Below are 27,410 nucleotides of genomic sequence, written 5' to 3'. Positions count from 1 at the left end.
GAGAGAGAAAAAGAGAAAGAAAGGAAGGAAGGAAGGAAGGAATAAAAGAAAGAGAAAGAGAGAAAGAGAAAGAAAGAGAGAAAGAAAAGAAAGAAAGAAAAAGAAAGAAAAAGAAAGAAAGAAAGAAAGAATTATTATTCATGGTTACATCATGTCTGAAAAAAAAATGTGAATTTAGTAACAACAGAGTGGAGTAGCAATCAATGCAGTGAATCAAGGAATCCCACACGCAAACCCAGACTTCAAGGACAGAAACATGCTAATAAGAAGGCAGAGGTACAGACAGGCAGAAGGGATACTCAGATGGTATCAGGGTGGTATTTTGTGAGTTTGGGAAAATCTGGTCTTCGGTTTTCTCATTTCTAAAATGAACAATAAGACCAGGTCTTTCAAGGCCACTTCTGATGTTTTATACTCAATATTAGATGACTGGGATAGAGGGTTTCAGTTCTCACTCGAAATTATGGTAATCAGTATGCCAGCGGTTAAGTCTTGGTTTATACATCTAGATACTGTAAGAGCTGGAACTAATTCTAGAGCTCCAGGCTGATAATCTTTCCTCTGTACAAGACCAGTCAAGTATTTATATGCAGGCCTCTACTACAAAGTTTCTGACCACTGTACTTTAGCCTTAATAAATTAATCTCTGTATAGATGCATAATAATGAAAACAGAACTAGATAATAGGCACCCCCATAACTTGAAAGGTCAAAATCGACTCTGTTTGCTTGATGATTCTTTATGTGTATTTGGGGACACAATGTAAGGGGAGATTTTACTTTAGGCTGTGTCTCCTGAATCAGTGTTTTAAGTTGTGAAAGTAAAAGAAGTGATATATAAGCTAGGGGATTGGAAATGAAATCAATGCTAACAAGATAAGAGGCAATAGGAGCTTGGGGCAAGAAACCTAACAGGGCAATGAGAGGCAGACAGGGAGAAAATAGTTCTTAATGGCTTTGGGTAGGATAAGTGGGTAACTCCATGATACACATATGGATATGAAAATAAGTCTTTTTTCTTTTGCACTTCTCTGATCAATGTGGCTGACTTGTGATGCCTGGCCAAGCATGGGATTAGAATGCAACTGACTTGGAGTTCTCAGTGGCCAGTGGGAAAAGGAGCAAGCCCAAGCATTTGAGAGAGAAATCAAGCCAGCCCAAGCTGAGTGTGTAACCAGTTCTTTAATATTAAGGCAAAGAAATAGGAATGAGGAGGAAGCAAACACAAAGAAAAAGACTGGGCTCAGAGGGTGGGTCTTGAGGAGTAGCCAGACCTGAAGAACAGAGCTACACCAACTATATTATGTTCAGTGACCATGCCTCCAAAAGGCCTAGGCACCTCGTTTGTAGTAGTCAGCAAATATTTTATTAAACCATGGGATCATAGGAATTCCAACAAAATTAAACTGAAAATATTGTGTTTTCTGTCTGTGCCCTTCATTAAATTAGGGTAATCTCCTTGACATGACATTTGCGAAAGCATCTAGGAATATACCTGCTGTGATCTTAAGTTCTTGATGAGTATTACTTTCTGTTCCATCTCCTTGTTTCTTCTTCCTAAATAAGATATTTGCTGAGAACAGCAGGATGTCTCCTTTGTATTAAAAGGGAAGAAAACTTTGAAGAATTCAACGTTTTATTTCAGCTGGTCAATCTAAAATAAATGAAATATTTTTGCTTGTTTCTTAGTGTATTTGTCTAAATAGGAGCAGATATTTATTGGAAATGTGTATATATTACCTTTCTGATTCTTTGAGTGGCTTATAGCCATAATTATTTAAATTAAAGTCCTCCTATTCATGCATTAGAAATAGTAAATGTGAGCCTTCATTTATATTTTGGACACTTGAAAAGAAAAATAAATAAAATCCGACCATGATAAATCCTAACATCAAAGAAAATTACAGTTTTTCCTCTTCTTAATTGAGAATATTCAGAGAAGTAATATGCCTATACACATACTTTGAAATTATCACCCGAAGCAGTAACTATTAAGCTGTCTTGTCAAGTGCTGCTTGGCTTGCATTTTTAATAATATCTGTGGTACCTTGGACTTTGTACAAAGACTGTGAATTGCTTGCCTTATAATCTTGGAAGATGCTGCTATTCCAATTCCTTTTACTTGTCCAATTCCTTTGACTTGCTAGCCGGATCCTATTGGAATATGTGATGCAGAAATGAGTCTTCCATAAATGATTTAAGGCCAAGGATTTGAAATATGTTTCTATTTTGCATTGGAGGACTATTAAAAAATAAGAGAATCTAAAACAGAGATAACGTAGCATTTTGGTTTTCCTTTTTCAGAGAAGAGTTTTTTGATGCTCTTTTCCAATTTACTAATGCAAAGAAAATACATTTAATTAATCTTCTTACAGTAAGTTGATCATTTTTGTTGTTTTCGTTTGGTTAGCTGAGGTGCTTGTTTCCATGAAATATTAATCATGACATTCATTAAGCATTTATAATAAACGTATTGATACCTGGATGGCTTCAGGAAGAAACTGTAAGTAGTTTAATGAGAGAGAAAGCTGGTTTAGAAAATCAGAGGCTAAGTACAATTTAGATAAATTTTGAGAGAGGACAAAAGTGAGATTAAATGAATGAACTAAGGTTTCATGTAACACCCTAATGTGAAAGTTGTTAGGTAAGATACAACCTTGATGTCTCTGTGATTTTAAGGAGCTCAGCAGTTTTCCCTCATTAACACCTTTTACTTCTGTCTGTCTGATGGCAGCTAAAACTCTGAGAGGGGCCATCTGAGGTATATGATTTATGTGCATCCCTTGTGATGCCACATTTTCATATCTTTGTCATTTCAACAGAATCAAAAAATAATGCTCCATTTAATTTCATGTCTAACTAAATGAGTTTCTGTGAAGTTAATACTTAATGTCTGAAATCACATTCTGGATTTATTGAAAGCCAGTGTGTATGGTTACATTGCTCTGTGTGTTTCAGGACAATTTTTAAAGATTTAAAACTATATGTAGTTTTATTCACACAGATTGTAGACAGGTTTTTAAAATTTCTTATTATAATAACCTTTATGAAGAAGAAAAATCTGGTTTTACACTGTTTAGAAAGTGGTGTGGTGCATTGACATTCTCAAAACCGTAGTATTTTACTAGGAAAGAGATAGGTTTAGATCTCTTCTTTGGCTGAATAGTATTTTGGAAGCTATATAAATCATACTTAATTTTTCTACATCCTGTGTATATTCAGAACTTCTAAGGTCATTGTGCATAAAATAATGCATTGGTAAGAAAGAATAATACATTCCCAGGATATGTATAACAAAAAAATCTCAGTATTTCAAATGACAAGGCTCTCAGTATTACTAATCTAAAATTTTTATCTCTATTTTCTGTCTGTCTCTAGGTTTATATTTGTGAATAAATGTATGAATAAACACTTAGTTATCCAACTGTAAAAGATTCCTAACCAGATTGGTTCAATGAAATAAACATTTATTATTAATTTTAAACTAATGAATTTTCTTTCAAGTTTTATTACATTGTTGTGTTATTTGTAACCTGCCAGGGTTAAATAAATGTGGATTCACGTTACATTTTTATCCCTTCTTTTCCACATTTATTGCTTTTTTTCTCATTGTCATTTTTAAAAAACTTGTACTTCCTTTTTTCTTTCAAACTTTATCTACCCTTTTTCTTTCAAACTTTCTTCCAAATATATATACTTGCCTTTCACTGCTTCTTGTTAGTCACATCCATACTGAATTTTCTTTTACTATTACTCTGAAATACATGATTTTTTTCTGGGGAATATCATTTACGTGTCTTCATGCTTGAGTTACATTGGAGACAATGACTAATACTTTACTTAATTAAAAAAGGGAAATAATTTTTAAAAATTTTCATGGTATAGCTCCTTCTCTCAATACTGTATATTGAGGAAGCAGAAATTTTACACCTGAATTAGTTTTCTTTGACTATTTTTGCTGGTTATTTTCTAATTGTCTTTTAATTTTTTTGTCCTTCTATTATATTACACAGTGGGAAGAGATTGGTGAAGTTGATGAAAATTATGCCCCTATCCACACATACCAAGTATGCAAAGTTATGGAACAGAATCAAAATAACTGGCTTTTGACCAGTTGGATCTCCAACGAAGGTGCTTCCAGAATCTTCATAGAACTCAAGTTTACTCTGCGGGACTGCAACAGTCTTCCTGGAGGGCTGGGGACCTGTAAGGAAACTTTTAACATGTATTACTTTGAGTCAGATGAGAATGGGAGAAACATCAAGGAAAACCAGTACATAAAAATTGATACCATTGCTGCCGATGAAAGCTTTACAGAACTTGATCTTGGTGACCGTGTCATGAAACTGAATACAGAGGTCAGAGATGTAGGACCTCTAAGCAAAAAGGGATTTTATCTCGCTTTTCAAGATGTGGGTGCTTGCATTGCTCTCGTTTCCGTTCGTGTGTACTATAAAAAGTGCCCTTCTGTGGTACGACACTTGGCTGTCTTCCCTGACACAATCACTGGAGCTGATTCTTCACAGTTGCTTGAAGTGTCGGGCTCCTGTGTCAACCATTCTGTGACAGATGAACCACCCAAAATGCACTGCAGCGCTGAAGGGGAGTGGCTGGTGCCCATTGGGAAATGCATGTGCAAGGCAGGATATGAAGAGAAAAACGGCACCTGTCAAGGTAAGAGTTTATCTTTGGATCTGCAGGGGTTGTCTGCTTCAGTTGGATCATATATATATATGTATTTCTTCCAGTGATTATGAGCAAACGACCTTTTACTTTGCTAATTTATGGAGATTATTTCTCTTCAAGTTTGATTTCTTTCTTCTCAGAATTTTAAAACTTCTGGCAATGATGAAAGATTTAATGTTATATTTTATTGGATATACATAATTATCAGAGAGTGTCTTACTTGCAGTGTAATATTTCATATTCATTTTGCTTTCAGAAGTTTTATTTTTGGACAGCTCAGATCAAGGGATTATTTCTTTGTATATAACTTTCTTTGTATGATTAGTGTCTGCTACTTTATTGCTACTTTATCTCCATGAAGAGAAAATAGTACTCTTTACTCGTTTTATGAAATTCAAATGTAAACCTTCGATGAGACTTGTTTTGGCATGCTTTTAACTGCCTTTTAAAATTTCTTCAGATATAAGTTCAGCCACATGAACTTCATTGGAAAATATGTGTAAGGTGACAGGACTTAGTTTACTGTGTTGTTTACATATAATGGCTATTACATGCTTGCTTTTAAGAATTTCCAGGTCAATTTTAGATGCCTAATAAGTAGAACCCAAGCAAATAACTGTTTGGAGATAGAGCCAATACAGAAAGGTCATTTCAAAGCAATTTGCACTTGGAAATTTTTTTGTTTTAATTTTTCTGTTAAATTGAAACTCGATCATGCATGCCTCCTTCTTCATCTGAAAATACCCTCATTTTGCCCACAGTGTGGTGAGTTGCCCTTTTAAACTTGGATCTTTATCAATAGCTTTTTGGAACAGGATAGTACTTTATGCAAAGTGAAGAACAGCCTATGAAGAAGAAAACACGTTTTCCTTAAAAGAGGAAAAATCCATCCTTATGAACCTGAACTTGTTTTCACCATGATGTGTACATGCCAAATAGGTAATGAGAGTTAATGTGTATTAACTGAGGAGAAAACCAAATGCTAAGAAGTCCCCTAATCCCACTGGTAGCTTCAGGTGCATTTTTTTTTTTCTAAATCCAGTATATAATGTGGATCAAACTTGCTCAAGTTTGTTCAGGCCTGACTGTAGATTGACCGTAGATCCAGGGAAACAAAACTAGGAAATTTCCTGTAAATCATACTGACTTTGCTTAATTATTTCTCTCTAGAAACACATTGCACCATATTTAAACTTCCTTTTTCAGCATCACCTCATATTTGTATACCATCTACAATCAAGTGCATGATTATTTCTCCACGTAATCTACAACTCTCTATTCCTTTATATGTATATGTAAAGTTTTATTAAATCAAAATTATGTTTCAGATATGCTTTTAAGTTTGTCAAGGAAATGAATCAGATTTTATTTAGGTTTGGATTTAAAGGAAAGTTCTAACTAACATTACCTTAACTTTTCTTTTGAGCAGCCTTCTTGGTATAAGGTGAAGCTATATGTAATTGTAGAATCAGAAGTGGGAGTTAAATATAATCCGTTGAATACACTGTATTCTTTTCCCTAAAATATTTACAATATGAATCTTATTATTTCTAATAATTTGTTTACTATTATTATAAAGCAGCATGCTTGATTTGGTTATTTGTTTATATCCTTTTAGCGAATGATAATGTGGTAGCTTTAGTTCAAACACAGTGACTTTTGTCTTCGTCCATATCCACACAGAGTATAAAGGACCTCTGCATTTAGAGGATAATTTTTGATTGTTGCTGGGCTTAAAATATTCTGCAGGTGCTTATCATGAAAACATCTTGGGGAAGTAGTGTTCTGACAGGATGTTTTTTAGTGCATGCATTTACTGCAACTTCCTATTCTCGTACTCTTACTAATTGAGGAGTAGAGACCTGAGAGAAAGAGGGATGAACCGGAGAGGCTACCTTGGAGGAAACGTCAATAAATGTGTTTATTACCCTACTCTGGTAGGAGGAACAAAGTCTGTGGGTCGTGAAGGCTGTAGACACAGCACCAGAAGTTGTTCTACACAGTGCCGTCTATATGAATAGTGCCTCTTGGTGTTTTCCCATGTACAAATGATATGTGGCCGCTCTAGGAGGAATTTCAAATGTTTATTCTATAAATAACATCTTATTGAATGAATAAATAAATGTTGAAGGTTTGTTTTGGAGAATTAAGGCATCACAGATAGTCCCACATAAATAAATATATGCATTTAAACCTATATATTATATGTACATGCAAATGTAAATGTATGTATGTGTGTAAGTGTGCGTATCATATACAATTCCTCCATAACTCTAACTCACTCTATGGTTTTAATGTACTGTCCCCAAACCTTTAAGTAGGGATGTTGATGTTTTGGAGCTATCCTTGATAGGCCAGAAATCTAGGAAGCATTCTTGACATCTCCTTCTTACCCACCTCCCACTTTCAATCCATCCCAAAGTATTTATAGAAACTACCACGCAATTATCTCATAAAATCACCCACTTCTCTCTGTTTCCTTTTTCCTCCAATCTATAAGCATATCTTGTTGGAACTTTATTTTTAAATATAATGAATGACTTTTTATGTAGTTTTGGTTTTTGAGCCATGTGAGTGTATCATCTCTACAAAAATGCAAATCTGGTAGTTGCATACACCCATCCTCCTCAGTCCCTGCCTAGTCCCAACACACTTACTTTAGACTCTTCAATGGTTTCCTTTAAAATAAAGTTTTTAAAGTAGCCTAAGATCCTGCATGACTTTGCGCCTGTTAGCTCTCTAGACACATCTTAAACTATGCACTAGCCACACTGGCTCGCTTTTAGTTTCTCAAAGGCTCACTTTCATTACTTGTTCTTCTATGATTCTGTTCCCTTCCCCTGAAAAATTCTTTTACCTCCGTTATGCCTGATCAACTCATACTAATCCTTTAGATCTGTGCTCCAACACTCCTTGTTCAAGGAAGCTGGCCCTGATCCTTGAAGACTAGGTCATCCCCCTCTGTTATTTACTCACATATTTTCCTTCATAAAACCATTTAGAGTTATGATTTTGCACATATTTGTTAACTTATTATTTGATTAATGATTCACTCCCCACCCCCATTAGACTACATACTCCTTGATTACAGCAGTGGTGTATGTAATCTTAAGAAGTGAGAAGGAAATCAAAAGGCAAGAGGTAAGGAAAATGAATTCAAAAGAGGAAATAGGATGAGCAAAGTCATAAAAGAATACTATGTTTTAAAATTATTTATTTTAAATAAATAATTGTGTTTATCTTACCTTTGTACTTATCTTTAGAAAACATCCTTGGTCATAAAAATTGACAAATATGTCTTTTAAATTAATCTTTACTTAGTCCTAAGATTCTCAGGCCAAATTTTCAAGTTTCAGGTATTAAATCATATATGATTGGCATATGATATATTAACTATCACAGAGGTCGTCTTAGTGATTTTTGTAGACCTCAAAACATCACATGCTGAAAAGTGTTTATAATATAGCCTCATTACATATTTACATTTAATAACTCAGTTTCTTTTATAATCAAAATATGTTGGGATTTAATTAAGGCTGTAATAAGAAGGTGAAGTTTGAGTAAACCTGTTGTAATGATTGTCATATGTTAAGATTTACTGAATCTGTACTAGGAAGTGACCAGGTAGTTGCTGTTGGATCATGTTCATGTGACCTGACATGCGTGCAGGGCACGATAGACTTGACCGAGAGGCTTTTAGCAACTAAACCTTAAGGAATCAGAATGCTAGGCAGCTTATTAACATACGGCGTCTTCAACCCAGAAGACAACCAAGAAGTGATTCAGGAGTCCCTGTCCATTTAGCAGTTCATATTTAACTTCCTTTAGGAGAACTTGACTACCTTTTCCATAATAATCTGATTTTAACAAGGTAAGCAAGTACTCTGGTTTCTATTGTATTACGTTAAAACGTAGAGTGAATTCATTTTTCTAAAGCTTACTTATATGCCTGAATTTTCTATAATAAGCTGCCTTAAGTATACAACTTTATTTCCTTGAAATGTTCTTTATTTTCAGGAACTAATAATGTATTAAATCCATTTATTCAAGTATGTTTCCATATTTGTTATTTATTATTATTTCTGATGAAATTCACACTATTTTTTTCCCTTAAGAGTCAAATGAAATTTTTTTGAGCATGAAATTGTTAGCAGAAACCCATTTTGGAAGTTTCTGCTTTTTATTGAAGTGAATGTGTTTGACAGAAGTAATTGAGTTCACATGAATCAAATGTTGCCTGCTGAGTTCTCTTGTGATTATGTTGCCGACTTACTCAGATGCAAGGCAAGACCACTAATCTTCATCAGTTGCTAGTGGAATGAAGTAGTAATTTGAAATTACCCCTAGATAATTATAGTTTCACTTATATCAAATGGAGGAAAGAGATTTAGATTGTGGGTCACTGCCAAAACCAGTCAGAGTGAAGAAGGTATATGGTGCATGCTCAAATACAGGGTAAGGGGGGGTGTCACATGCCAAGGGCTGCGGAGAAAAAGCACATTAATTGTCCAACTGGGAGATGATTGCACAGCAAGGAAATGTAGTGAAAATACTGAGCTCAAGAAAGAGCCTTGATTCAGAAACAGTACAGATACTGCAGGGAGTAGTATGTCGATCATTCAAACTTCTGGTGCATATTTATGTTTGAAACAAAATTGGCTGGAAATTTAGGGTATTAGGTGTTCATATAATTATGCATTGGAGAGCCTAGTTATTTTTAATTAGACACATTACCAAAAAACTTCAAAGGGGTTGAACTTTTGGTCCTATTTGGTATGCTATTTTATGCAACAGAAGGAAACTAATTTTAATTTAAAAATTTTAACAAAAGATGGCAATTATGAAAGTAGAGTGTCAATGGTGTGTGAGTATACGTGTGTGTGTGTGACCTACTGCTGTGAACCACCACTAAGACAATCAAGTAGTTAAGTCATTTCATCTATTTGCAGGTATTACACATGAGAGTAATAAAATAGATTTTTCTTTTCTTTTTAACTCCTCCCTTGAATAATTTTAGATTAGTTCTATTAAAATGTTAGAGCATACTCTGCATATTTTTGTTTTTGCTTTTCTTTTTTTTTCTAAATTAGGGTTTTCCAACACTGATACTATTGATATTTGGGCCAGATAACTAGTTGCTTGGGGGGAGGGGTGGTCCTGTTCACCGTAGGATATTTAGCAGCTTCCTTGGCCTCTAATACTCCACTCCTGATTTTCATAGTCAAAAATGCCTCCATATATTACCAATGACCCCTGGAGGCAAAAATCTCTCTTAGCTGAGAACCACTGATTGAAATATACTCCATCTGCCTACGTGGGCAGATGTGCTGCTAAAGCTAAGTATGTTTATAGACTGGTTACCTTTGCAAAAGTGAACATTTTTCTGCAGAACGAAAGAAGTGTACATTTCTTAAAATGCGTATTCATTTTTTTTTTTTTTTTGCGGTACGCGGGCCTCTCACTGCTGTGGCCTCTCCCGTCACGGAGCACAGGCCCCGGACGCACAGCCCCAGCGGCCACAGCCCACGGGCCCAGCCGCTCCGCGACACGCGGGATCCTCCCGGACCGGGGCACGAACCCGTGTCCCCTGCATCGGCAGGCGGACTCCCAACCACTGCGCCACCAGGGAAGCCCTGCGTATTCATTTTGAAATGTGACTGATTTAACTTGGATAAAGTGATATAGTATATCAGTAAATATGCTGCTGATGAGACGCAACGTACCCTAGTGTTTTAAGCATGCAGATTCTGAGCCAGAATACCTGGATTCAAATCCTACCTCTGCCATTTATCAGCTCTGTATCCCTGGCCAAGTTGTTGAATCTCTTTATTCCTTGTTTTCCTCGTCTCTAACTACCTCATAGCAATTCTAGGAGATATTATATGAAAATTATTTAGAATAATGCCTAGAAAACAGTACTTATTCAATAAACGTTAGCTATGTCTTAGATATTTTATTAAAAATAAAATTATATACAGGAATATGTGTCTGTCCATTGGAAAATACAGGGTAGCTTCAGCTTAGAAAATTCTCTAATTTGTTTAAACTAGAGAGTATATTCTCGAGTAGAATCATTTATCAAAGGATAATCCTACATTTTTATTTATTGGGTGATCAAAACTATGTAAATATATTGGAACCTACTTTATAAAGGAGATTTGCTCTCTCCTTAGATATCATCACTCATTCTTTAAATTATTGATCGCTCATCCTTTAAGTTATTGTACTAGGCACTGTAGTCTATCTATACAATTCCTGTATCCTAGTAATGCAGACAGATAGCTCACAAACATATATATGCACTCACATCTACAGTTACGGTTTATGAGCATTGTTACTGGCAGTGTGAGTGTGCAAAAAAATGGGTAGTAAGAAAATGTTTCTCTGAAAAGGTGATGTTTAACACAGATGTGAAAAAAGAAGCCACATGAAGACTATGGGAAACAGCTTAACAAGCAGATGGAAGCTTTCAGTGCAGAGATCTATCATAGTATATTAATCAATTTTGTATATATCTCTTTTCCCTCTAAAATTATATTAAACTGTATTTGCATATTAAAATCTGAGAAATAAAAGAGCTGCTACTCCCTGAAATTACCTGCTAAAAGAGGCTATTCATATACATATTATACTGTCTTAAGGATAGAGAATTCCTAATAATACCTAGGGTCAAATACATACATATCAAATATGAAACAACTCAGTTTATTTATGAGTAGTATTGGTGTGGTGGATGGCAGCTTGTAAGTTACTATACTAGTTGAAAGAATGAAAGCCTTTTCTTTTTTAAGAACTTAATGTTTCATTGGTCCAGTGAATCTTCTGGATATGGGCACAGTAAAAAAAAAAAAAAAAAAAGAGAGAGAGAGATTTGGCAATAAAGGAAAAGAAATAGAAGAAGCAGAAGCAAACACTCCATAATCCCTCCTAGACAAGCTTTTGATCTTGATTTTGCACTCCTACTTTCTCACTCATAAAAGAAGGTACATTAGGCAAAGTCATGAGTCTCCCTTTCCTATGCCATGTTTAGAATAAAGGTAACAAATAAATACTATGCCTCATATTTACAGAAATAGTAATAGCTACTTTGTACATTTTACTTTGGGTCAGTCTCTAGAATGTCTTATTATGATGGTGGCACATTCCGTATTGTTACCGTGCAAAGGAATTTTAGCATTTCTGATCTTGAGCTCCATTATGATCACATGGATGGAGAATTAGTGATTATATTTATGTTCAAGTGTCTCATATTTTACAAAACATCTCCTGATAAAAAACATTATTAAAAGATTATGCATTGGACATGCTACTTTTATTATAACAAATTAATATAGAAATATATAAATTAACAAAGAAATATAGAAATAAATTAATATAGAAAGATAATTCTCTGAAAAAAAGTTTAACGATAAAGATAAAAGCTATTATATATCATCATATATCTGAATTGATATATTCAGAAGTGATTTAAAATCCATGATACTTAAATGTACTGGGAAACCACAACGTACTCCTTCTGTTTTATTGTTTGCTTTTTTTTGTTCAGGTAGCAGCAGAAGGATTTTTACAAAGTCTGATAACATAAATCAGTATAGCTCTCATGGGAAAAGTTGTGTGTACAGGAAAATTTAATTTTGAAAATTCACTGAGTGTGATTCAGCAAACATCTCAGTGTCTATTCCCAGATTCTTAAGAGCAAAAAGTTAAAAAAAGAATGCAAATGATATGAAACAAAGTAGCCACCAATGGCATAAAATCATTAAGTAGACTTAAAACCTCAAAATCGACCTGAAATCACCACCAGATTTTGTACGCAGTAAAGAGAGCTGTGGGCTTTAAGGTGATGCAGGTCTCCATTCAAATCTCACTTTTCCTTTTGGTAGCTGTGTGACTGTGGACAAACAAAATCAGATTGAGCCCAACTTTCCTCATATGTGAAATGTTAAATAATACAACATGCACCTGCAGAGATAGCCTGTAAAGGCATATAAAGTATGCCTACTTCAGGAGCGGGGCATGGACTAGCCACTTCAGCATGACCTGAGAACTTTTGAACTACAGAATCTTAAGCCCCATCATAGAAAAACTGAATCTGAATCTACATTTTAGCTAGATCCCTTGGTGTTTTTTATGTGCATCTATGTTTGAGAAGCACTAATATAAAGGACTCTTGGAGTGAATCCTCCTTTTTTCTTTATTTTAAAGATTAGGGAACTGAAATACAGATAAATTTTAGGGCCATGTAACTACATAAGGGCAAGAAATGTATTTATCTTAATCCCTTTGAATAAATATCAAAATATTGCACTCTTCATGTTGTTTCATGACTATTACGCATTAATTATATATTTATCTTTCCCTCCAGATGTTTCTTATTTTGATATAGATGGTAATTATATAACTTTTGATTGTATTAGGCCTAATGAAATTCTTTCCTTTTTTATTTCTGCTAATTGCTTCTTGACTTTGGAATCTCATATTTACTATCAATTCATTCTACTATTATCATAAGTAAACAATATTGGCAAATTAGGGGAAAAATCAAACCACAACAAGGTAGAGAAAAAAGTACAAATGGCAGCCATGTCCTAATCACTCCAATTTATGAATTACATTTTTGGAGTGCTTGTCTTTTTTTATTGGCTTGTAGGAGTTCTTCACATGATTTAAGCTTTCCTCCTACTGATGAAGTGTTATTGGGACCAGTTTTTATCTAATTCTTCTCTTCTCAACATTTTTATAGTGCAACACAGTAATTTTAATAATTTAAAACCATATTGTTGCTGGACACACCTATGAGAGATTCTGATTCCATTGTGTGGTGCTGGCCAGAGCGTCAGTATTTTTTTTTAAAGCTCCCTAGGTGACTGTAACGTGTAGTCCAGATTAAGGAGTTTTATGATAGTTAGGATTAAGGTTTGGTGGCTTTTAGTGTCTTATGTAAATTTATACCCCAAAACGTCATCCAGGGAAGGCCACAAATTTTGATTCTTGAAGACTGATTTCTTCCCTCCATGAAGAGGTCCCACCTCCCACAAGACTCTTTGGCACTCCTTGTATACATGGGCAGTGTTTTACCCAGTGCCTTCTATTTTTGTTTTTTTTTTGTATTCCAATAAAACTTTATTTACATAAACAGGTGACAGGCAGGATTTGGCCCATAGGTTGTAGTCTGCCAACCTTCTGCTTTATACCCAAATACAAAGAAACTGTATAAACAACACAGAAATGATAAGCATATTAATATTTTGTCTTATTCTAACTCTACAAATTCTCCTCTCCTCGTCCTCCTATTAACCAGTGCCTTCTTGAGGGTGCAGCCAGTTTTTCAAGGTTTCAGACTCTCTGAAGGGCTCCCCGCTTGCCACAAGGCTATGGCTTTTTCTCCTGGACTCTGGGACATTAAAATCCAAGTCTTCCCATTTCCCACACCCATTCTCAGCCCTCCTGTCCTGCAGAGAAGCAGGATAGGATCAGCTCTAAAAGGCAGCACTCCATGCTTTGGTTCCCTCTTTTTTTCTGCCCCCTGTGGGTTTCCATCCCCATATTTATAAAATGTATTGCCATCTTAAAATTTCCCTGCATTAAAACAAAACAGTAAAATGAGCCCTGTTAAATGACAAAACTAAAACAATTTAGTAACAAGTTTGATATCCTTTATTCAAAATAATCCATGGACTGGGGGAGTACAGTGCCTCACCAGCAGTGGGACACCCTTCCCAGGGGATTTTGGGCAAGAGTGAGGTTTTTAGAGCTTTAGAAGAGGCAATGCGGAACCAAGGAATGATTGGCTAGGAGGTCCGGATTTACTTACAAGGCTAGCAGGTCCTACTTTCTAGGGTAAGGTGGGCTAACTAAAGCTGAGTTGGAGGATACTGATTGGTGTATGTTAGGTTTCTCTTAAGTGCAGGCTGATTTAGGTTTAGATTTGTGACATGTGCTAGGCCACTGGGGTGACCTCAATTTTGTGGGTCCCAGTATATGAATTAACTTTATCAGCCCCAAGCTTTGTTCTATTTAATTTAATTTCTAGGTACTTGTACCTGGAGCGTTTCCAGGTTTTCTTAGACCTTCATGTTGGAACCAGAAGACTTGGGTGAACTAGTAAATGCTAAACTTAAGTCTATAGTTCCCTAAGTATACAATGCCCAAATATAAAACTTTTAATTTTGAAAAATTATTGCTGACCTACAGGAAGCTAAAATTAGTGAAGGATATATACATCCCTGTCTGAAACACTCTCCACCCACCAAATGTAAAATTCATTGGTATTCATTTTATCAGAAATAAAAAGTAGTTCATTTTTTGAAAAGTACATTTCATTTATGTTTTAGTCAACACGTTTTATTTTACTAAAGAGTTAATAGCTGAAAAAATTAAACTGAAACATTTGTCAAGTAAAGTAACTTTTTAAAATGAGAATTGACATTTTAACATTGACATGAATAGAGAAAAAGTTACCTTTTACTTTTCTTCTTCTGCAAGTAGCATTAGAATTAAAATGATTTACAGACCATAGAGAAAAAATTCCTGCATTTCCTTAAATTCTTTCCACATTCTTTTATCAAAATCTCTCAAACTTCTTCAAAAAAATAATATTAAAAAAAATTAATTTAGGGAAAAGGACATCCTGGCTTTGAGAAAGAAGTATAAAAGGAACATTTATGAAACTTGGAAACACAAACTAGTAGTCATACTGTTTTGTCTAAAACAATTTTAGCATAAAGGATACTAAATGATACCACAAAATTTAATTTCATGTTATTAGCCAACTTGGTGTAATTATAATAAATAATTTCATCCTGAATAAAGAAAACTAAAGACAGGAGTTTAGAGGTGCTATGTTAATGCTCTTTATTGAAATAAGAATAATCATATTTTTTCATAGTACTAAAAATGGAGATATGATACAGATGGAAATCTTGATGTATTTAATAAGCTCTCTGTTACAACAAAATAACTAAAACAAAATTATCCTTTTCTGCAGAAAAAAGAGAACTTTAATTTTGGGGGGTGGGAATAACATATTTAAATATTAGCACAGCCTGTGGCTTGACTTTAGCTAATCAGGATTTAATATATTAGTTGCAAATATTAGGATCGTCAGTAAGCTGATAAATTGGGGTCCAAATGTTGGAAGTAGAGAGAAGATTAACCTGCCCAGTATCACACAGCCACCACATTTTAGACTTGGCATTAGAATCATATATTTAACTTCAGGTTCTCCATTCTACTGTTGTACTTTGAACAGTATATAAACACACTTAATCACAAATTGATTTGTAGTTTGTAATCACATATAGCATCCATGATAATCCTGAATAAAAAGCACTGATTCTTCTTAGGACCATATTTCTATTATAATTAATATGTCAGATGTTTTCTGCTCGACATGTTTAGATTTATGTAGTTCACCTCCTGTACGGATAAGCCTTGAAAGATCTGCTTAACCACTTTGGAGGGTTGCACAGAAAGCTAACTATCCAAGCAACTAATAAGAAGCTTAGCTTAATTTGAAGGTATCAATCTATTTAATTGATTTGTTTATATATCCAGTTTATACTACTCACAGGAAAAAAGGTTAAGTATGCTGTTTGCCTAAACAGTATAATTTATTGCCTTTAAATTTAGTTTGTACATTAGTCCAGAAGGACATGCCAATTATTATAAAGCAGGAAGGCATGGAGCCACTAGCTCCGCATAGTTTTTTCTAGAAAGTGTATTATTAATTAGCTGTAAAAATAAAACTATGAATTCTAAGCTATTCATGATCTCATAACTGGTTATCATTACATGAAAAGGCTCTTGTATCCTTTATTATTTCTGGTCATAGATGTGGATCACATCTTATCTTCTATACTTTGTTGTTTAAACACTGTGTCTGTATTTATGGCTGACCAGTAGGGTTCGTCCTTAAGAACTCAAGTAATTTGTTGATATGCTTTGATCTTTTCTGAGCTTGAAGATATCCTGCTCATTTGAGTGCTGTTAAGGTATAGTTTAAATTAAAAAAAAAAAAAGAAGAGACACAGTTTGGGGGAAGTAACAATTAGAGAAAATGATAATTTGACTGATGGATAACTCCATTTCTTTGATGGAATTGTTAGCAGGAATCAGACTTAGAGAATGAGCACTCCAAAGTTCCTGCTGTGTGATTGTGCAGGAGATTAATAATACACTACTCCATATGCATAAGGGCTTTTCCTCTGATGAATTCAAAGCGCTTGGAAAGGATTCTATTAGGACATTTCTTAAATAAAGAATGGAACTATCAAAATTTTATTTTCCATTTTATGGATTGGAAAGTAAGGTGATGTGATTTCCCTAAAGCTTCCCAGTGTTCTCCTGTGCTTCCCTTTACCACACTAACTCTAGTTTTGCACCTCACAATCAGACAGCCACATAATCACTGGCTCCTGTGAATGATGTCCCCGTATTCACCTAGTCCCAGTATTTTCCAACGCTAAAAGCTTCTTTTTTTAGAACTACACTGACCTGTATTATTTATTTATTTAAAACTTTCTTTAGAAGGTTTTGTGTGTCGCCTGTTTTTACTTTCTTGGTTCAAGCATGATTTAATATGTCAACACTGGTTTGCTTAACTGGGTTTGATTGTCTTCCATACTTGACTCAGACGAGGCAGTCTCCTTTCAAGCATGTTGCTGCCCAGATAAATGAAATGTCACAACAGTGAGGACTCCTTGTTTTGTGACAGCGGTAGCTTTTTTGGACACAGTCAGTGGTTGGAGAGAGGGGCTGGTGAGGGCATTTACACAGTAACAATAGAGCTGACTTAAGTCAGGCCTTCCTCTTCAGGCCCACGCAAACAAACAGCAACAGATAATGCACTTAAACTTGGAGGAACTTTGCTCTTCATTCAGGTGAAAATGAAGTTAAATCCAAAATAGGAACTTTTGTTCCACCGTGGACAAGAGGGAAACATCTGTTAGTAGTTGCCTCAAAATAATACTCAAGTATAGCACTTTACTTTTACAGTTTGATTTCTTCCATGTTTTATTGGCAGGCACTGAGATGTTATTGATCTCAGTACATAACGTTAGAAACTAATCCATAGGAAAAAAGTTTTTCCACTGTCTCTCACAGTAAAAGTATTGTTTATGATTTTGAAACTTGGGTTAGATTTTAAAGACTGGAGGCTCATGAAGCTTAGTACTTGGCCTAGAGCAAATCCTCAGTACATGCTAGTTACTTTAAAAGTTGAAAGCCATTTCAGTGAAAAATAACCCTAGGCAAAGTACTGGAGGTTTGCTTGTTTGTTTGTATCTGCTTTTTGAACTAATGTTTGCTTGTGTTGCTTTCACCACCCTGGGATGGCGACCTATCCTCCTAGGACATGTGGAACCCTGGGAGGGGGGAGCATTCTGTCCAGTCCAGTCTGCACCGGGTCATCTCCTCAGGTCACGGCCTGTAAAGACTGAGGAGGTTTCTGAGTGTAAGTGGGAAAATTTTAATTTCAATTTAAGAGGGAAATAAACTGGGCCAACCAGGCATGTTGCAAGGAATTGAATGTATATTACAGGAATGGAGAGTCCATTTGTAACAAACTTTGATTAGGGACTGAAGGAAGAAGAAATTAATCATTGAGGAGGCACAGAGTTAGTTAGGCAAAAAAAATCTGAGTTTTAGAAAAATCTGATGAAAGTGAAAGTCTTAACCAAGGGCAACCTCCATCATCAAGCGGAAGACTGGCCAGAGTGTTCCTCTGATCAGATCTTAGAACTTACATTGTTTTCATCTGAAGTTAGAAGAGAATGGAATGAAAGCTGAGGAGAAAAAATTCTTGTTCCTTGAAAATACAAAAGCTGGCCAAAGGGAATAGTTTGACTTTCAAGTCAGTGTAAAAAGCAATAATATACTAGAAATAATAGAGATTCCAAGAAATAAGGCCAATAAATGATAAATGACAAAAACTGGCAATTAATGACAATTCCAAATGGCAGAATTGTCAGGGTATCTTGTATGGGATGGTGAGGCAAGAAGAAGGGTTGACACATGTGCAAAGACCTGCTGTGTGCCGGTACTATTAAATGTTTTATTGACATTCTCCCTTTTAAGCTTGACAGTGTCCTGTGAGCCATAGTTTCAGGGGGAACTGAAGCTCAGAGAGGTTAATTTTAACTAAAACTATAAAGTGGCAAACTGACATTTTAACCTAGGTGTGTTTGTTTCATATCTATGTTTTCCCACTGTATTATATGTTCTCCATTAAAATGCACTTGAGCTCCACTTAATTTTGTCACCTGACTCAAATCCCTTGTGGGCTAATCTAACATCTATGTGAGCAGAGCTACACTGTATATCAGAGGCACCCTGGAGGGACCTAGGAGTCACCAGAGTCGCCTAGAGATTATTGTCCCCATATTCAGACCTCAAACTGAGGATGTGGAAAGGAAATTTAAGGTAGAAGGATTATGTAGTGACAGGGAAATGGAACAAATAAAGCAAAGCAAGACTGTGTGAGCAAAGCAAAGTGTGAGTGAGAGGAAATTGCAAGAACATGAAGCTCTTACCCAGGTCAATAGAGACCCTATAATCAGGAACCAAACTAGAATTGATTACCTGTTTTCTATGTGAATATTCAAAGTGGGGGAAGAAAAAAACCTTTGGAATAAACTCAATATACGTGTTGTGCGAGAGAGAGAGAGAGAGAGAGAGAGAGAGATTGGGTTGTAGGTTAAGAACTCTCAATCCATTTCTGACTTTTTTGCTTTTTGCATTCTTATGCACATAAATTACTTTGCCTTATTTGTCTGCTCCCATAAGTAGTACAGGAAACCTTTTTCTTTTTCATGTTTTAGCTTTTGGAGTATTGAAGTGTGATTTTATTCAAGTTTTGTTGCTTTTGTTTCTTTTTGGGGTGGGGTAGGGAAGCAAAAAAAAAAAGAAAAAAGAAACTGTACTGTACAATGTGAGTGAGAAGGTTTTTGTAAAGATTCTAGCTTGGGAAAAGCCTCTGCACCTCATGGACCTGGTGTGGCCTTTGAATTTTCATGTCCACAATAAAGAAACTAAATGATTCTTCACCTCCCCACCAATTCTGATATTATGGCTTTCAGGTACAAGGTGTCTTACTGGAGACTTCCATTTTGAAGTATTTTCATGTCATTCTTAATCGTGGGAAGTTGAAAAGAAGTGGAATACAAAACAAAAGAAATACAATATAAAAATTAAAAAATGAGCAAACAGATCTTCATAAATAAAATAGTACAGTTAAAATAATTGTTACTTCTCTTTTGAGTCATCTAAATTAAACAGTCAGCCTGATAATAAAGGCAAATATCCTTATGTTCTAATAGGTAAAACAGAACTGTTCTAGGAAAAAAATAGTACATATTCCTGCATTTTTAGACCCAGCTATGTGTGAGGTATATAGAAACAATGTAACTCTGACAGATATACTGTTGTTTCTATTTTATAAGTGAGGAAATTGGAGCTGAAATAGATTAAGTATGATTTCCAAGAACTCTGAGTTAGCTTCTCATACAGTTTTTTTTTACTTCAATGTATATAAACTTTGAGAGAAAAACATACTGACTATTCTACATTCCCAGAAGGCACCACGTTTTATTTTTTAATTTAAAAAATCGATAAACTCAATTGTTAGAGTTATATGGGGGAGAAATGTACAGCCAAAGGACAAGCACGGAGACGATTGTAGCATTGATGTAAAGAAAAATAATAACTGCTACTTGTTTTAAAAAATCGAATTCAAAGAACAATATATGATAATAATTATAGGAAAAGGTACAAAAAGAACTAATTCTGTTTAGATATATATGTAGTCAGTAATGCTGAAAGAATCATGACAAATCAAGATTGTATAATTATTATATAACTTAAATATTTGACTTTTATTAGGAAAAAAGTTATTAAATTGGGTGCAATTATACAAAATTGCTAGTACATGACCACTTTGGAAATACAAAAGATGGCAGTTTCATATGATCTAAAGCAATATATGTGCAATCAAATACTGTTAATATACAGTGATACTTCTTCATTGTTTATGTCAGGAAAATAACCCAGGAATTGAGGAAAATATGGCTGCAAACTCAAATTCCCTAAGGATACTCTTTCTCTCTCTGTCTCTCTCTCCATCATTACTCCTTCTCTCTCTTCTCTTCTTCTTTCTTTTTTTTTTTTCTCTTTATTTGGGAGACACTATTTCCATCATTTCAAAGATGATAATTTTCAGAGTTTTCAATGTATTTCAAGTGAAAAAAAAGTAATACTGGAAGGATTTTTTTCAGTTTTGGTATGATAAATATTACTAGTTTTACATAATAAGACCAAAAAAGGAGGGGGTATAAGTCCCTAGCTTCTATAGAAAAATACATGTTCTTTTTCTTTATTTTGTTGGTTTCTAGTCAATAATATAGTTTTTAAATGCTTATTAGAGCTTGTTGATTTATAACTGTTAATTACAACAAATGTTTTATATTTTCTATATAGAAAGGTCAGATGCACAACTAAATGTAACTGCAGACTCCAGTAATCCTTACATATCCCTGTTCTTTCTGAAAACATCTTACTTACTTTGGTCCTGGAGACAAAAAGATTTGTCTTTTATTCTGTCATTTCAGCTTCTCTACTACTAAAGTGAATATATTCTCTTTAAACTTAAGAAAGTACTGATGACTTCAGCTCTTACTGTTCATTAAAATGCACTTGGCATGTATTTTTCCTCACAGAAGTGGTATTTGACCTTGAAAAACTCTGAGGCCCAACTCTCAAACAAGATTTAAAACTAGGTCAGGTTTTTTTCCCTCCAATTCTTAGTTATTTTTTTCTAATACAAGCTGCTTCTCTTGTATTACTTTGATTGCTTCTACTTATGATTAATTCTACTTATATCCTTTCCTAATTTCCTTTTTTTCTCCTTCTATTATAAATTTTTCTGTTATAAATTGATTTTCTTCATTTGAATACCTTTATTCTTCGAGAAAACCTGAAGTTAATTCCTTAAGAGAAAGCTATTTTGGCTTTGTTTTTTCTTTTGCCTCTTTCTTCCAAAAGAGGATGTTTGGTTCTGTTAACTTAGAACCAAAGGAAATAGAAGGGTATTATTGTGATATGTAAAGACATAGCCTGACATAAATATTTGTTAAGTGTGTGTAGGAATTTTTCTGTACAATAAATCCATCCTTTTTGTTCCGTTATTAGAGATGGTGATAAGCCTGTTGATGATGATATTAAAATAATAATGATAACATTCCCAACACTTCCATAGCAAGTTCTGTGTGGCACACACTCTACTGAACACTGCTTATTTGTTATATAATTTGGTCCTTGTGTACATGCACGTGTGCACACGTGTGCACACATACACACTATGAATCATGTATGGTTCTTAAGTTTTACAGAAAAACAAACAGACACAGAGAGTTTACATAACAAGGGTAACAGTCAGTAAGTAGTGGAGTTGGATGAAAGCCTAGGCCATTTGTTTCAGTTTCTGCTTTTAACTTCTATACCACACTGTTAGTGGAGAGACCAGCACACTGTATTTTACAAGCATTGATTTTATCCTCTCTCCAAAATTTTCTTTGATTTTTCCCATCAAGAGATAACCAGTTCAAAAGAGAAAAGATCATATATGTAATCATTATATGGATGCTAAATAAATATTTAAATAGACTTCCTAACAATATACTTTTCTCACAGAAGAGAATAGTTCAAATACAAAGGATTTCCATCAAGAATGACATTTATATATATGCAAACTCTGTCTAAAAATAAACATACACTGTTATGAACTAAGAGAGCAATATTTTCATTCAGAAGTATATTTATATAAAAGGTAGAAAACCTTTTCTACTAGATATTCAGTTTCTGTTCACATTCAGTTTCTCTTGTTTCCTGCCTACTTTTAAACATGCAATAGAGACAAGATTCGTGTATATATATGCTTTGTCACTTTTGAGCATTTTTTGGAGGGGGGTAGGGAAGCTGTGTCATGCCGTCTAAAAATCTAAAAAGATCTTTTCTCTATCATCAAACTTTCGCAAGAGATTTTTTGAAACAGGGATTTGAAATGTTATTATTTTCATTTTTAAATATACCTAAATAATAGCAAATAATATGATTAAAACATTAAAGATTGGCATTTTCGATTGAAGATAATTTATCTCTTCTCAGGTATCACTATGACTGTCCATCCAACAGTGATTTAATCACAAAAAATAAAGTATTATATTTTGAATAAATTCATAGGAGTTTATTTTTGAAGAAAATATTCCCATTACAGATTTTAGTTTTACCTTGTCCATTTAATTCATCTTATAATTTTAAGAGGAAGGGGAAAATTCTTGGTTACACTAATCGAAGGATTAGATATAAATTATAGGCATTTTCTGAGTCCAGTTGGCTTGATTATACATTGATATTTTAGCTAAATATTTTGCCAAATTAATATGTATTGTTAATATTCTGTATAATTTACTCTATAAGTAAACAGTGTATGTTTATTTTTACTTAGCACATTTTATTTTTATTTAGCATACTATATATCTTGTACATTATATTATATATACGTTTCATCTACCTTTTCGGAAAATTCATGATATTAAAATATAATTTCATTTTTTATTTTATGTAAAAAATAACAGATATATCTTTCTCATTTTACAAAGTAAAATTTTACGTGTTCTGAAGGGTGATAACCACAAGCCATAGGGAAAAGTGCTGGACCACATTCAAATTAGCCTTATTGTTCTATATTATCTTACTGGAGTACAAGGTTAATTAGTACCATAGGCGATGTGCATTATTCATCGCTGCAATCAGGCTTTTATTCTGCTGGGCCTTTATTGTCTGCAAATTGTTGTTCTTCTTATAACAAAACCTTGATAAACTATTATCATATGTAATTTCACTGAATTATATTGGTGATGCATACATTAGTTTGTGTACTTTATTCTGAAGATGTCATTCCCATCTAAAAAAAAATAGGAAGATTAAAGACTAACGTCCTCTTTTGTAGGAGGACATAAACTTTGAAGACAGGGAACATAAGTTATTGTTGCTTATTGTAGTTTTTTTTTTCTTTTAATTAATTTTCTCTGTATCTTATAGAGAAAGCTTTAATAATATCATGTTTAGTGGCAATAGTTTTTCATTAAATATTGATCTTTAAAATACATTTTCCTCTTATAATTGTAAAATTAATTAATTCCCTCTGTCTCAGCAGAATATAAACTCCCTGAGACTAGGGACTTTGTATAACAGTAACACGTGGAACAATGACTTTACCTTAAGACATATTTTAAAATAAATTTAATGAACATGTGTGTACATTTGCAAATAAGAATGAGTCTGTTAACCTAACAGTTTAATAGGACTTTTATTGTAGAATTAAAAATAAGGAAAGGGCTTCCCTGGTGGCGCAGTGGTTGAGAGTCCGCCTGCCGATGCAGGGGACATGGGTTCATGCCCCGGTCCGGGAAGATCCCACATGCTGCGGAGCGGCTGGGCCCGTGAGCCATGGCCACTGAGCCTGCACGTCCGGAGCCTGTGCTCCGCAACGGGAGAGGCCACAATAGTGAGAGGCCCGCATACCAAAAAAAATAAATAAGTAAATAAAAAATAAGGAAAGAACACCTTGTCTCAATTCTAGTTCCTGTATTTCTCCTCCTCTTATATAAAGGAGACAACGATAGAAGGAAGGAAGAGTGGAGGTAGTGGCAAAGATGACATAGGAGTGATGATCTATTATTCAAAGTTGTAGAATCAACAGAAAGTCATTTAGCACTAGTCTCAATTGTCATTTCCCTTCATTCTACACCACTGCAGACTGAATCTTCAGTAAATATCGGTAAATTATTAAATTTCTCCATTTCTTCATTTTTTCAGAAATCAGATGCTTAAGATTACCCACACACAGCACAGCTGCAAGCCAGTTGCAAGAGATGTTGCAATGCAATTTTAACCTTTCCTCTTTCCCCAGGGACTACACAGGTTACTTTCATAGATATCTCTGTAACCTTCATTTGTCTGGAGACCAGTTATCAGAAAATTTCAACTGAAGCAAGGCACTTCACTTTATTGCTTTTTGATAATTTGTCCATAAACAAATTCTCTTTTTTTCCCCATAGGTAATGCTTAGGCAAATCTTTGAGACTGTTTTCTTTTCTTTTGTTTTCCCAATTGCCAGTCATTTCTGATATTCAAGCAATTATAATTTAGTCTTTGTCCTCCAGAGGAAGAGAAAAATAAGATAAAATGTTTTATGAGTACAGAACACCCAATTTTGCTTATCTAATGCCTAGTTTTCTGTCTAGTTTAGACTCTAAAATTTAAAATGGAAGATTATTCAAGGTGTAGTCAAAAATACCTACTCCCCTGGCTTAGCCTAAGAACAGAATTGTGGCATCCAGAAAATGTTATAAATTGTCTCACAGAAATTTCTACACATACCTAAGTTACCACATTAACAATGTTAGTTTCAACCTATTAAATTATTCTTTCTTTCAGAATACATCCAGGATTTCTTTTTATATTTCTTTTTCCTAAATAAATTTGGAAATGTTTACTGCAGCTCAGGTCCTGGTTTTTGACATAGAGTCATATACTCGCATAATCACACCCACATACACTCCCACATAATCAGACATGAATATTTGCCACCATTTCACCTAAAGTTTGTTACTTAGATGATTTTGTTAGAATTTTAAATGTCTAAGTGTAAAAAATTACAAACAAAACAGTGTTAAAAATTTGAACATTTATGTTATGTCTTCAGCATTTAATACAAAGCCCATTTAGAAACCTTCTGTTAAATTGGTTTGAAATAGGTATTTTGTCAAGAGATTATTTATAACCTATATTTCATTTAAGGAAGTAAAATGCATTGAAGGCATTTTCTAACTCAAGACCCTATATAGAATTTTATCCTACTGCAGTTAAATAAGCAAGAATTAAAAATGTCCCTATGGCTAATATATTTTAAAACCCATTACCTTTAGTCTCCATAATCTATGTAAACTCATGGAATGAAAGTTTCAGATTAAGTTTCTAAGATCCCAGATTGATGAATGAAGACAATGATAGTTAATGGTGTTTCAAAAACCTGTGACAGAAACAGATGACTGTGAATAGGTCACTTTACTTGCTAGAGCTCAGTTGTTCATTTTTTGAGGTGACAGATTGGCTTAGTATGGTGCTTTTCAGAATGGGTTTCCTGGACATGTTCTTCTGGACCTTAAGGATCTTTATTAGGATGTTTATATTTTATGTTTTAATTACCACAAAAAACTTAAAAAAGTGTCTTCACCCTTTTGGGCTGCTGTAAGAAACAAGCAGAGACTGGGTGGCTTATAAACAACAGACATTTATTTCTCACACTTCTGGAGGCTGGGAAGTCTGGGATGACTATGCTGGCAGATTTGGTGTCTGATGAAAGCCCTCTTCCAGATGTAGACTGCTGATTTCTCCCTGTGTCCTCACATGGTCGAAAGGACTAGGGATCTCTCAGGAGCCTCTTTTTTTTTTTTTTTTTTTTGCGGTATGTGGGCCTCTCACTATTGTGGCCTCTCCCGTTGCGGAGCACAGGCTCCAGACCCACAGACTCAGCGGCCATGAGGAGCCTCTTTTTTATAAGGCATTAATCCCATTAATGAGGACTCCACCCTTATGATTTAAGCACCTCCCAAAGGCCCCACCTACAAATACTATCATCTTTAAGGGTTAGGATTTCAACAATATGAATTGGGGAGGGAGAACAAGCATTCAGACCATAGCAAAAAGTAATATAATTATGTTTTAAATCTGAGTACTGGGAGAATATGCATTTTCTCTAGGTCTACTTATGCACTTTTTCCAAATAATCCGTTATGCAAATTTAACTTACTTAAATATTAATTATTCAGAGTAAAGGTAAAAGAATGGAGCCAAGTAATTTGTTGCATGACCAAGCAAAATCCAAATGAAAATAATGTTCATTATATCAATAGAAGTTTCATAGCATTTTATTTTATTATTTTTTTTTAATATTTATTTATTTATCTATTTTGGTTGCACCGGCTCTTAGTTGCAGCACACGGGATCTTTAGTTGCAGCATGCGGGATCTTAGTTGTGGCATGCATGCGGGATCTAGTTCCCCGACCAGGGATGGAACCCAGGCCCCCTGCATTGGGAGCGTGGGGTCTTATCCACTGAACCACCAGGGAAGTCCCTCATAGCATTTTAAATATAGAAGAGTTTCAAGAGGATTGAATCATCACTTTGCACTGAACTTGAAAGTTCCCCATGTAATGACAGAGAGTGTAGTCAAACATAGTATTTTACTTGCAGATAAAATATCATAATCTGTGACATTAATAGTATTGTTAATTTGGATTTTATTGGTTCTGTAGTTTTGTTTGCATTGACTTTGTAAAATTATTTGATTGTATAAGTATAGCAACTATAAGCTAATAATTTTATTTTTAGCTTTGTATTTGTATATATAAAGTAGTAATAGAAAAATTTTTTTATTAAATACTGAGAGATTGAATTTTTGGGAGCATTACTCAGGTTTTAGAACTCTGCTAAAATGGGCTGCTCTTCTTGAAAATGCAATCATTGGATTATTTTCAGGCTTAGAACTTTAGCTTATACACATTTATCATCAACTATATACTCTTTAGTTTTTTTTTCAAATATTAATGGAGTGGATTAAATTTTTAAACGAATGAAGGAATCTTCTAATCTTTGTTGTAGAAGCA

At 34.4% G+C, this 27,410-nt stretch overlaps 1 protein-coding gene across 1 annotated transcript in view; it reads left to right on the top strand.

The window, feature by feature from the left end:
* LOC113611059 (ephrin type-A receptor 5) overlaps positions 1-27,410 on the top strand; it is a 148,732-nt gene that overhangs the window by 56,690 nt on the left and 64,632 nt on the right. The window contains exon 3 of the mRNA XM_027089637.1: positions 4,013-4,673. Within this exon, the coding sequence (XP_026945438.1) occupies positions 4,013-4,673 (661 nt within the window). The remainder of the gene's footprint in view (positions 1-4,012; positions 4,674-27,410) is intronic.

Source organism: Aethalodelphis obliquidens, unplaced genomic scaffold (genome assembly GCF_003676395.1).
Source record: "Aethalodelphis obliquidens isolate GAN/ISIS:26980383/991018 unplaced genomic scaffold, ASM367639v1 scaffold67, whole genome shotgun sequence".
In the NCBI taxonomy this organism is placed as follows: domain Eukaryota; kingdom Metazoa; phylum Chordata; class Mammalia; order Artiodactyla; family Delphinidae; genus Aethalodelphis; species Aethalodelphis obliquidens.
This window is presented reverse-complemented; position numbering and strand designations above follow the sequence as displayed.